Below are 12,367 nucleotides of genomic sequence, written 5' to 3'. Positions count from 1 at the left end.
GTACTTACTGCTATAGAAAATAATGACAATAATGCAGGATCACACAAGTGCCCTGCCCAGTAACACTAATACTAGAAATTGCACTCCAGATCCAGCCACCGAGGAAAGGGTCACAGGTCCCCAGATACCACCTCCACCTACCTCCCTGGCCTCCTACCTTCCCGAATTGGCTGTGTTTGCATCTGCAGCCGGATCTTGATCAGGTCCACGGGCCCCCCAAGCCCAACAGACACCACGCCGGCCACCATGCTGGCCAGGAACAGGTCAGACAGGCTGTGGCGAGGGCCAGCCTCAGGCTCCTCACAGTGGTGCTGGCCGAGGAACCTCCGAATATTGCTGAAGACCCCAAACACCACCGAGTTGTAGACAGCAATGCTGGCCAGGGGGAAGGACATGCCCTTGAAGAAGCCGAACACCTGTGGTGAGACCGGTGGGAGGAATCATGAGGCCCACGGCTGCATCCCCAGGATGCAGGCCCGCAGGCCAAGCATGGAGCACTTTTCCTTCTCTCCTGCAGCGTGGAGGCTGGTGGGGGAAGACACTCAGGATGAATAAACCACCATGGGAGTGAAGAGTGCAGGAGAGGAACCTACTGAGACAGGAGAAGTAGTGGCAGAGGAAGATCGTTTACAACTCACGGGAAACATTCTCACCCTGGGGAGGAACAGCTTCTGCATGACACTTTCTATGCTGTATGGTGGTGTCCTTGTCTGGGGGCGTGTACCTGCCGCATGAATGGCAGTGCCTGGCCAGTCAAGGGGACCCTGAGGAACTCTGAGGCGCAGTGGGCTGCGAACACCACATGCACCTTCTCATTTGCCATGCAAAGCATTCTCTAGGCTCTTGCTAAGTGCCAAGCTCTGGGGACCAGCAAGAAATAGTCTTCACTTGCACTGAGCTCATTGCCTGGGAACAAGGCACAGGAGGGGAAAGGGACAGGGGAAAACAAATGGACAGGCGATTAGAGCACAATCCACTAAGCCTGTGGTGAGGGGTAAGAAGGAGGTCCTGCAGGGGCACCTGGCCACCCTGCAGACGGGTGCCCCTGAGCAAAGGTGTCTCCTAATAGAGTGGTGCACAGGGATGCCTTCAAGGACAAAGGCAGGGATTTAAACACACACAGATAGGGCTGAGGGAGGGGCTCAAGCTGGGGTCAGAGTCCTTTCTATCCTGCATTCTCAATGAACACCACAGACTCTATGAGGAAACCTGCAAAATTCCATGCGGCCTTGGAGGGCTCACATAGGCTAAAGCCAAAAGGTCCTCAGAAGTCATTTTACCAACTGCAGACTGCATAAATCAGATGATCCTATGTGTGCTGTGTCTTGGTTGCCAGAGGCAGGGCAACTCCTACGCGTGTGTGTAATTGCACACACATGCACATGCCCACACCCTGTCACCTCAGGCTCTTTCTCCCTATCAAGGTCCTTCACATAACATGTGAAGTTGCTTAGCTAGGGTCTGTGATGTTCTACAAACCACCAAAGTCCCCAGAAAAGCCCAGGAGCTGGCATGCTGCATGGATACATGCCAAAAGGGAGAAGCGAGGGCTGCCTTCCAGGGGATCGGGGAATTGTGCCAACTTGCCTTGGAACACCAGACACTGGGTTGTCAGTGCTCAGCCTGATTTCACAGCAGCCCACTAAGACAGTTAATACTTTGATGTACCTTATTGTCCCCCACCCCCCTCTTTGGTGCAAGGTACACTTCTGTGGACAATCTCAAGGTGCTTGCAGGAGGCTTCTGAGACCCAGGGCACTTTTACACATAGCTGGGTAGGGAAGATGGTCTCAGGGGGCCATATTTCATGGGGCTCAAGGAAAAGCTACAGGGCTGCCATGGAGCCTACATTGTCAGTTCTTTTCATCCTAAAATTTATTCTAAATTCTCCAAAAAAGGGTCTTAAAAATGCTAATTCTCAAGAAAGTCACTGATGGTATTCCCCCCCAAAAGTTATTCAATTTTCCACTTGAAAAATAGACAGCTAGGGTCAGGTAGTGAGCTCTGGGGTCTACAGGGAGCTCTGGCAGATAGAGGCAACATTCCTTCTGCTGAAATAAACTGACTTGTATCTATAGGAATTTTCCACCTTGTGGTTCTAAATTCCTCAGGATTTCTCCAGAGAAGTTCCACAAAACCAATTTTATCCCCAAGAATGTCACACTAGGTAACAAGGTTAGGTTAAGGTAAAATGTAATATTGGAGGTGTGATGTGAGATAAAAAGGGAAAATTGGGCCAACCACGAGGGGCAGGAATTAATGACCTCCTGCCCGCCATGCTGGTATGGGAGTTGTGGCCTGGCCCCCCAGTCCTGGGAAGGCCATGGCGGGCCTCACTTCAGCCACCCACCAAGGCACTTACACTCTCCCTCTTGTATACCCTGCGGATGCAGCTGAGGGTGCTCCTGTAGCCGATGCCAGCCTGCAGGCGAGTCTGTGGAGAGAGGCAAGGTTGTGGGACCCACTCAGATCAGTGACATCCCCACAGCCCCAAAAGATGCCCAGAGAGGGGAAAACCCCTGTCTGAAGCTGCTTACACTGGAAGGAGGCCTAGGTTTCAGTGTTGCCCAGCATGGTACTCTGTGGTCTGAATGCAAAACTCCCCCTAATGTCCCATTCAAACCTGCTCACTGCAGGTTCTCTGGGGAGAAGGGCCGAGGCAGTCAGGCATGTAGAAATGATAGCACTGGATGTATAAGCCCTCTGTCTTGAGTACAAAAAGCCAAATGGGCCTCTATCCTGTTGTGCAGCACTTTGCCTCTTAAATATTCCTGAGAAGACCTACTCTTCTTGCCCAAGGAACCACCATCCTAGTCTGTGCTCTCTTCATCTCTCACCTGCTCCCAGCCACAGTTCCCTTCTCTCAACACAACCATCAGGCGGATCTTTTTCAAACATCACCAAAGCCATTTCACTGTGCTTACAGCTCTCCAGTGGCCACCCATCAAACTTAAACCACATTTCACACTTTTTATCTGTGCTCAGGGGGCCCTGGGGCCATGCCACAAGCCATTTCCTCCCCTTACCCTGCCCTCCATACCCACCACATGTGTATTTGTGGTCCCTGGAGTATTCATTCTTATCTCCAGACCTTTGCCCTGGCTGTTCGCACTCCCCCTGGAAGACTCTTTCTCCAGCTCTTCTGTTGGGTTGAGCTTAAATTCTGCATGGGTTTTAGCTGTTTGCTTATGCAGGGCTTATGTTGGATTACCCCACTAGTGCAGGGCCACCTGTCTTCCTCCCTCTTGTCCCTGGACTTGAGTGCAGCCCTGTGACAGTGGCTGCTCTGCCCTGGCCAAATGAGAAGCTGAATGGTGAAGGCATAAAGTCCTCTAAGGGAGGCTGGTTTGGTGACCAGGGGCACCAGTGGACAGACACAGAGGGTCTGAGGAAGATCACAAAATTGCCCACAGCATCCTGTATCCTGGTCTCAGAGGATCCACTTCTTTTAAGTGGCCAATAATTATCCATAAATACTTTCCCAGCACCCACAGCATGCTTGCCTGTGTGGGAAGGAGCCGTAACAGCCATAGCGGAGGAGACACAGGCACTGTCCTAGCATGCAGGGTGCAGTGAGGAACTAATGACTAATTCTTCCCCCACACTGTCTGAGCTCAACTCTGAGTCAAGTGGAGAAGCCCCTGGAGGAGTACACGCCATCAAAGTGGCAGTCTCCCAGATGGGACTTTCCTGCATGGAATTTGTCTCCAGTTCCAACTTTCATTATTTTTAGCTTGTGTGGCTTTAAAAATAATTTCAACTATACAACGAAATGAGAACATATTCTCTCAATAAAAGTTTCAATATCACTTGTAAGGCTAAAAAATCTCCTTTGATCTATGCAATGACTATGAAAAATAGCATAAGCAAGAGTGTAATTGGCACCCACCTATTTTTATAAACATTTGTAGCCATAGACAATATATAGGAGATGGTACCACACTGTTCCTAAGTAGGACTTTCATAACCAGAGAAATGTATTTATGAACTCATTTGATGAATAACTGTACAACTAAAATATATCAATAAAATTAATTTTTAAAAACGCCAAATATCTGTTGAGAGACTGGATCAGAGTAGTTTGTCCCAAGCTCAGAGAATTAAGCAATAAAGATGACAAAGTCTCTGACCTGAGGGAACTCATATAAAAAAAATTCCCAAGTAAATATAGGTGCTTTATGATGATAAGTGCTATGGAGAAAAATAATCTAAAGATCAGAGGGGCTGGGTGGTGGCAAAAGAAAATGCACTGTTAAATTAGGAGGTAGGAGAGACTTCCAGGGAGAAGATGGAAGATGGAAACTGGCCTGCATGGTCTTCTCGTCAAGCAGAACCACAGAAGTCTACCTCGGGGTGGGGTATCCCCAATCAGCTCAACATTGTCCAAAGGGGACAATGTAGGTCTCTCTTTGCACCCCACTTAAAGCTAGCACGAGGCCCAGCATTATCCCCTGATGGTCCCACATTGCCAGGGTTCTCCCTGTGTAGTGAGAGTGGTAGATGCCCCCTGCCCCTGCCTGGAAATCAGGCTCCCACGAAGCTTTTGTGGTCAAACCACTCAGGCAAAGGGTACAAGAGGTGACTTGACCCAAGAGCAAAACTGAACCATGGACTCATTTCAAAGCTACAAAGCAAAAGTCTGCCAGTTGCCAATCCCTCAGCATGGCACGGAGGGCTCCGGAGCCCCAATTATAGTGGAAGCTGGCATTTAGTGTACACCAAATACATATAGGCATCTTGTCGATGCCTTGCCGAATCCTCCAAATGTGGTGAAACACGGATACCACCCATGCTACACAGATGAACAAAGCTAACTCCCTGTATTAGTTTCTTATTGCTGCTCAAAACAATGAGTCTATTCCCATACAGTTCTAGATGCCAGAAATCTCAGCTCCATGCTATTGAGTAGCTAGCAGCTGTTTCCTACGCCTGTCATCGGCAGCCCAGGGAAGGGGAAGCCGCCTTTGATCTGGTCAGCAGCACAGGTCCTGGTAGTTGGCCCTCCCATGGGCGAGCCCTGAGACTTCAGGCAAGTCAGGCATCTGCTTCCTGTGCCCTGCCAAATGTGTTCATCAGGGTGGGGTCATGTTGCTCATTGCTTTGTCTTCAGAGTCTCTATGAACAACCTTCACGACAGACTTGCTAGGGAAGTACCTTGTGTCCCCGCCCATTTTAGGCTCAGGGAGTCTACTTGCTACGTTCTGGGTCACAGAGGAGTTGAGGATGAGGCCAGAAATGAACTTCAGGCTACTTGTACTTGCCCAGGCCTTTCTTGGTGGGCAGAAACTCTGGAGAAAATGTCAGGGGAAGAAAGGCAGGCAGATGTTCCAGAGCAAATAAAGGCCCAGTGCCCTATCCTGGGGCTGAACTCAAGGCAGGCCACGTGAGCCATACTGCCAGGCTGGCACCTGGGCAAGAGCTTCTCAGGCTGAATACAGACTGTGTTTCATGTCTCAGGATGGGTTCCCCTCTGTGGTGCAGGGGTGGAGTAGAGAGAAGGAAGAGGACCCAAGCCTCTTCAGGTAAATGGAGGCCAGGCTTGCCGGTGCCAAAACGAGGGGCTTATTCCCCTGGTGGCCAAAATGCAGTGACTGGTATCCTCGACACACAGACACACAGAGGGCAAGGCTACGGAAGACAGACAAGCTAGAGACAGAATCACAACCCTAGAATACCAAGGGCTGCAGTAACCAGCAGAAGCCAGGAGAAGCACTAGACTGGAGTCTCTCTCCAAGCCTCCAGAAGGGACCAACACCTTGATTTTGAGCCTTCCGTTGCTGGAACTATGAGAGTATAAATTTCTTTTTTTTTAAGCCACCCACTTCGTGGCAAGTTTTAGCTCAGGGAAACTAATACACCCCTAATTTTCTATAGTTAAATTTCACATTCTATTCAACAAGAATTTGTTCCTGATACACTTTTAACCAAATCGATCTAGAGGAGCAGCCAGCTTTTTCCTTTCTGGTTGTCCCCAGGGGGACACCTGACGAGCAGCTCCATGGTCAAGCAACTGGGGAAGCCACTTGAGAGAATGACTGCCCATCTTTTGAATATCCCCCATAGATCCCCAGAAGAGAAATTTATACATACCAGTTAAGTCAGAGACTTTTGTTCTCCAAATTTGGAGAAACATTTTATAGAATGACATTGGTAGAAATACCGGCTTCTAATTCTGAATGCCCACTGGGTACTAGGAGCACCACTTTCATATTTACCCTAGGGATTAACAGTCTGTTTAATAGAAGGCTATGCAAGCAGGAAATGGCAGGCAGGACTTAGACCTGCATGGTTCCAAGGCCCTTGCTTTCTGTCTGAGCCTGCTGCTTTCCAATCCATCACATTTCTGAGGCCAGGAATTCTCACTGGGGATGACTGGGAAGGAATTAGGTGCTCTGGAGAGGTATTCCACAGGCACCATGTGCTGGGGTGAGATCTGGGACAGACACTCACTCAGCAGGTACACATCAGACTGGTGCCCCGCTCTGTGCTGAGATGTGCCCTGCATGTGATACAGGTAGAAGCCATGGGCAAGAGAAGTCCAGTCCTGGGCAGGACAACTGGCCAGACCTCGTGAAGGCCAGTGAGATCTCAATGGGTATCTGCAGCTGCCACAGAGGCAGGGAAGGTCTCAGAGAGTCTGGCTTGGCTCTGGAGTGTGCTGAGGATCACTTGGAATGGGCCCTACTTCTGGATAGCTTTGAGGTGCTGGTCAGGCCATGTCACATGTGAGCTTGCTCCAGAGCCCTCCTTGGTGGGCTCTGGGAACCAGGGCCTGGCTGTGCAGGTCTAGCAAAGGGCAGCCCCGGTCTACCAGGCCATCCCATTCTCTCCGAGCTTCTCCCAGCAGCCACACTACGCTCCCTCTCACCTCACTACACTCAAGGCACTCACACTGGCCTTCGCACTCCTTGAGAACATAATGAGGTCTGTTCCTAACTTTAGGAGTTTCCCATAAGCACTTTGACCCAGCTCTTTGTGTCCCTGGGATCTAACTTGGCTGTCTCCTGTGCAGAGGCCATGTCTGGCCCTTCCCCACAGGAAGCCTGTAGTCACTCTCTGCCATCATCTTGTGTTACTGTCTCCCTAGCACCCACCACCTGCAAATCCCTTGTGCCACTTGCTGTGTGCTCTCATTTTTGTCTATCACTGTCCTATACAGATCTGTCAACTTGCCCTCCTCCCTCAAACTTTGGTCAGCTAGTAGTCCCAGCACATAGGGACTGTGTGGATAAGAACCCAGCCTCTCTTGCTCAGAGTCTCCGCGTCAGCTCTGAGGGCATCTTCTGCATCTGACACTTCCTTCTCCCATAAAAGAATGAGATTTCTTGCCCAGCTTGCCAGCCTCCTTCTGCCACCTTCTCTTAGCACTCAGACAAGTGCCTGGCATTGTAGTACTTCTGCCAACCAGACTACTTCTACCAAGCAACCTCCTAATTCACCTGATCATAAGGGTGGGGAGCCAAGGTCTGGGCCTTCCTTGGAGCACACATACTCTCCTAGGTGTCCCAAACTGGTTCCTGTCCCTGGTCCACTGGTAGGTTCCATGCCTTGCCCCATAGTTCTAGCAGTAATTGTGGGGACTGACAGCCCTCATGGTCCTCAGAAACCCTGTCACAGAACCTCCTGTCAGGCTGAGCTTTTTTCCCATGCATTCACAGACCCACTCCAGGCTTCTTGAACCATTGTCTCTTGGAGAGGAGGAATCTGGGGCTGTCCAGGTGAGCCTGATACAACAACTTGCAGGGGCACCAGGCACCAGGACCAGCTTGACATGAAATAACCAGGTCTTGTACAGTTCATTCAGTAGGTGCTCAATAAATAATGAGAACTTTACTGAGGGCCCATTGTCTGAGGACAATGACTATGTGATTTTAGCCCTTGCAAGTCTAAGGCACCAATCCATTTACATACAAATGCTGTACATGTTTTCTAAAGTCCCTACACTGTATGAAAATGGCCACAAATCATTCATCTAATAAGAGCCCGAGAAGCCTTTCTCTGCAAATGCTCCTAAGAACTGGACCTCAGCAGCTCAGCTCTCACTGGGGAATGTGGATAGGCAAGGTTTCCAGGATGCCCTGGTGCTGGCATCTGCAGCAGCCCCCCACCCTTCTCACAAGCCTCCTGCATCCAAACCCTTTGTACCTCTGGAGTCCATTCTGGATGCCCGGGCAAGGAGAGGGCACAGGCCTCTGCCCAAATAGCTGAGGATCTCAACTAGCCAAGGACAACACCTGGCCTAAAGAATGATTTCCCAAAGGGGAGGCGATGCCAGAACCCACCCATCTACAGTGGCTGGGAGTGTTATCCACCCACCTGCCTGGGTGTGGCAGATCAGCATCATCATGATGCTATTTTTCTTTAAGGAAGTGGTTCTAAAACCACCTTCTTTTGTTCAGGAAACCTCTACTGGGCTCCAGTCTGTTACAGAGTTCCAAATGTAGAGAGGGCACTGATCAATAAGGGAGGCTAACTGGGGACCAAGTTCACTTTTGGGGCTTTGAGCTCCAACCTAGCCCAGCTCTGAAGTAGGACAGGTTCCTGCACCCTAAATCTCACTCTCCTGTACACAGTGGGAAGCTCATCAAAACCCCAGGATGGGAGGACTGAGCCTGCTTTCCTCCTTTCCAAATGTGCTCACTGGTTAGCACTGGGCCCTGTGTGCTATCCTCTTGAGTTAGGACATTTTCCAGGGGGCCCTAAGCCACCCGCAGTTTGATTTCTTTGAATATTTAAGACAAGTAGGGTGATGTCCCCACCAAGAAGAGAGGGGGCCTGTGCTTGGATCTAAAAGGGGCCTATCACAGTGACATATGCGCACCTATTTTTACAGTGGCACAGTTTGTAATAGCTAAAACATGGAAACAGCCCATTTGCCCATCAGTAGGAAACTGGATAAAGAAGATGTGGTTTTTCTATAAAATGGAATGCTACTCAGCCACAAAGAATGAGAAATTAGAGTCATTCATAGGAAAATGGATACATTTTGAGGATATACTCCTAAGTGAAATATATAAGTCACACATGTAAATACCAAATAGTTTCTCTGGTATGAAAAACTATAATAGTACACAAGATCCTAATGAGATAATTAACAATGTGAAATAGGAAGAAAAGGACTAAAGGTGTAGGGAAAGTGGGAAAGGGAATAAGGGAAAAGAAAAAAATATGAGAAAATGAAAAAATGGAAATAAAGTGTTTGTAAATGGGGAGTGGAGGAGGGGGTAAAGGGAGGGCAGGAACAAGGGGAAAAAATGAGAACTAAGACCTGTCATGTAAAGGTACAAGATCCCAGTAATGAATGTAACTGTATTGTATACCTAGAATGTACCAATAAACTCAATAAAAAAAAAAAAGAAAGGAAGTTGCAGCAAGCCTGATATGTTCCTCTTTGTGTGTAGTACAGGCAGAGTTTTAGAAATAGATTTGGAAGTTGAGGGTCAAGAGGCATTTTTTATGGCCACCTTCTCAGGATGTAACTGAGTCCTGCTCACTAGTAGGGACAGGTGGCAAGTATGGGGTGGGGTGAATGAGGGCTCATTTGTAGCATTTCACTCCTCAGACAAGCCCCCTTCCCCTTTCAGGGGTACATCCCATGCTCTGGATCCTTATTGGACTTACAGTGCCCCCCCCAACTAGGTTCAAAGTCCTAACCTGAGAGTTAATTTCCCTAGGACTGAGTGCTGAGTGCCTGCCTAGATGCTGCTTTGGGAACCTGGTGCACCAACAAAACTGGCCACGCTGGCCTTTCCCAAGCACAGCCCCCTTAATGCCCCCACCTCAGTGCCTTTGCCCATGTTGTCCCCTGTGCCTGGTATATCTTTTCTAATCACCTGAAACCCAATCTTACATTTTGGGCTAAGACACCACCTTACTTTTGAACCCTTTTCTGGTTACTCAGCCCCACAGAGACTTAGAGGAGCACACTCACTAGTATCCTGTCTCTTTCTTCATCAACTCATCAAGACTGCAGACAGAACTAGGACAATCACAGAAACAAAATCATTGCTAGGTAGTGAGGGGAGAGCCGCTCCCAGCCAGGCCTCCTGAGATGCTGCCCACCCTCTCCCGGAGTGGTGGAGAGTCTGCCCCAGACTGGAGACTCTCAGGGTGATCAGAAACAGCAGGCATGGTACTCTGAAACAGGCCTGCTCCAGGCCTTTTCTGAAGTGATGGAAAACATTGCTACTGTACCTTGACTGTGTCCAGAGGGTGGCCAACAATGACACTGGCTGTTCCTGTAGATCAAAGAAGAATATCTGGTCACCAGGACCCAAGACTCCCAGTTTGTAGCAGCTGGATCTTGGAAAAGGGAAGCAGCTCAGACACATGCATTTGCCCATTCAGTCAATTATCAGTTGCTAGGGGTGGCTTCCAACATGCTAAGCACTAGCCCAGTACCATTTAAAGTAGAGAAAATGGAGTCAAATCAAGAGCCCTAACTCCAGGAGCAACCCCCATAAAGAGAAGTAAGGTGCTGAGACAACAGAATGTCTACATGTGAAAGAAAGGGTTATTCCCGTACTTCAGACTGTATACAAAAATTAATTCAAAATAGATCAAAGCCTTAAACAATAAAACTACAAAGCTCTTAGACTAAGACATAGTGAAAAAGCTTCATGACTTGGGATTTGCAAAGGGAATTGACACCAAAAGCATAAAAAAAGAAAAAATTGATGGACCACCTTCATAAATATAAAAGCTTTTGTGTACATATAACACTCTAAAGATAGTGAAGACAAACAACAGACAGGAAGAAGATATTTGCAAATCATATTTTTGATAAGGGCTTACTATCCAGAATATATACAGAGCACTTACAACTAAAATAATGTTTAAAAGGGCTAAGAAATCAAACAGACATTTCTCTAATGAAGACACAAAAATGGGTAAAAGGCACATTAATAGATGCTTAGCAGCTTAGTCATTAGGGAAATGCAAATCAAAATCATGGTAAAATACCACTTTGCATTCACTAGGATGGTTAAAATAATAAAGGATAATAACAAGTGTTGGCAAAGATGCTGAGAAGTTAGAACTCTTGTACATTGCTGATAGGAATGTAAAATAGTACAGGCATTGTAGAAAATAGTTTGGCAATTTCTCAAAAAAAAAGGAAGCATAGAATTACTACATGACCCAGCAAGATCTACCCAAGAACTGAAAACAAACACATGCTTATGGCAGCATTATTCACAATATCCAAAAGGTAGAAACAACCCAATTGCGTATCAACTGATGTGTGATGAATAAAATGACATACAATGAAATACTATTTAGCTACAAATAGTAATAAAATACTAATACATGTTACCACATGGAAGCATCTCAAAAACAAAAAATAAGCTATGTGAAAGAGGCCAACCACAAAGGCAACATACTGTACAATACCATTTATGTAAATTTTCCGGAATAGATCAATCTGTAAAAGCAGAAAGCAGATTAAAGTTTGCTAGGGCTGGGCCCAGAGGGAATTAGGAGTGACTATCTGATAGCTACAGGACATTGTTTTGTCATTTGAAGAAGCAAACTGAAACACAATAACATTTAAAAGTATGTAGTTGAATGAACAACTGCTCACAAGTCAGGTAACTCCATAGCAAGAGTAGCTCAGGACCTCCACCAAAGGAACACGAGAAGGGGGCTTCTAGTAGGATCGACTCTCAAATAAAGGAGAGAAAACATGTCGCGTGTCATTTAATGACAGGGTTGTAGTCTGAGAAATGCATTGTTAGGGGACTTCACCTTGTGCAAACATCACAGCATACATGAGCTTACTCAGACCTGGATGACAGACCTAGCACACGCTACGTGCATGGTCCACCACTGATCAAAACCTCACCTGCACACCACAGCACTTGATTGGCTACACAGTTGCCTTCTTTGGTCTACTCTGTTAGAAAGCCCCTAGTTACATAAATTAGCCGTTTACTTTTGAGTAGTTGAGTTTATGTTCTGACTTTTAAAAATATAAGCATTCATAAAAATGGCCCAAGTTAAATTTTACTTCTGTTTGCAAATTAAGCAGCTTCCTTTTGAAAGACATTGCATATGCTGGATCTTTCCACAGGGAAATGTCTCTCCACACACGTACTCACAAAGGCCTGCAAAAATTGGAAGTAAGCACATCTATCCCGAGACCACCTAAACGAAGAAGGCCTTGTTACCGAAGCTGGTGACAGAGATTGAAACAGGAGCCACTCTTCCAAGAGAAATTCCCCAGCATTTCTGTCTGTGGAGATGGTTTAAGCAGGTGAGCTAAGTAAGAGGCCCGAATACTAGGTACTGTGACCAGAAATGTAGAAAAAATTAAGTTCATGAACCGAGGTACCACTTATTTACAGGGACAGAGAAACCAACTAATTCC

The 12,367-nt window shown here is 47.4% G+C and overlaps 1 protein-coding gene across 5 annotated transcripts in view; it reads right to left on the bottom strand.

The window, feature by feature from the left end:
• Slc25a48 (solute carrier family 25 member 48) overlaps nt 1-12,367 on the bottom strand; it is a 45,109-nt gene that overhangs the window by 30,182 nt on the left and 2,560 nt on the right. For all 5 annotated transcript variants that reach the window (XR_778366.1, XR_778367.1, XR_778365.2 and 2 more), the window contains exons 2-4: nt 10,195-10,238; nt 2,363-2,434; nt 158-416 (exon numbers count right to left, since the gene is read on the bottom strand). Coding sequence is in view for 1 of the 5 variants with exons in the window: in XM_010614094.1 (XP_010612396.1) it covers nt 158-416; nt 2,363-2,434; nt 10,195-10,238 (375 nt within the window). In the remaining 4 variants the exon portion in view is untranslated. The remainder of the gene's footprint in view (nt 1-157; nt 417-2,362; nt 2,435-10,194; nt 10,239-12,367) is intronic.

This window comes from Fukomys damarensis, unplaced genomic scaffold, assembly GCF_012274545.1.
Source record: "Fukomys damarensis isolate Sample0158 unplaced genomic scaffold, DMR_v1.0_HiC HiC_scaffold_9, whole genome shotgun sequence".
NCBI classification, from domain to species: domain Eukaryota; kingdom Metazoa; phylum Chordata; class Mammalia; order Rodentia; family Bathyergidae; genus Fukomys; species Fukomys damarensis.
Note: the sequence above shows the minus strand (reverse complement) of the source record. Positions and strands in the feature narration are given on the sequence as shown.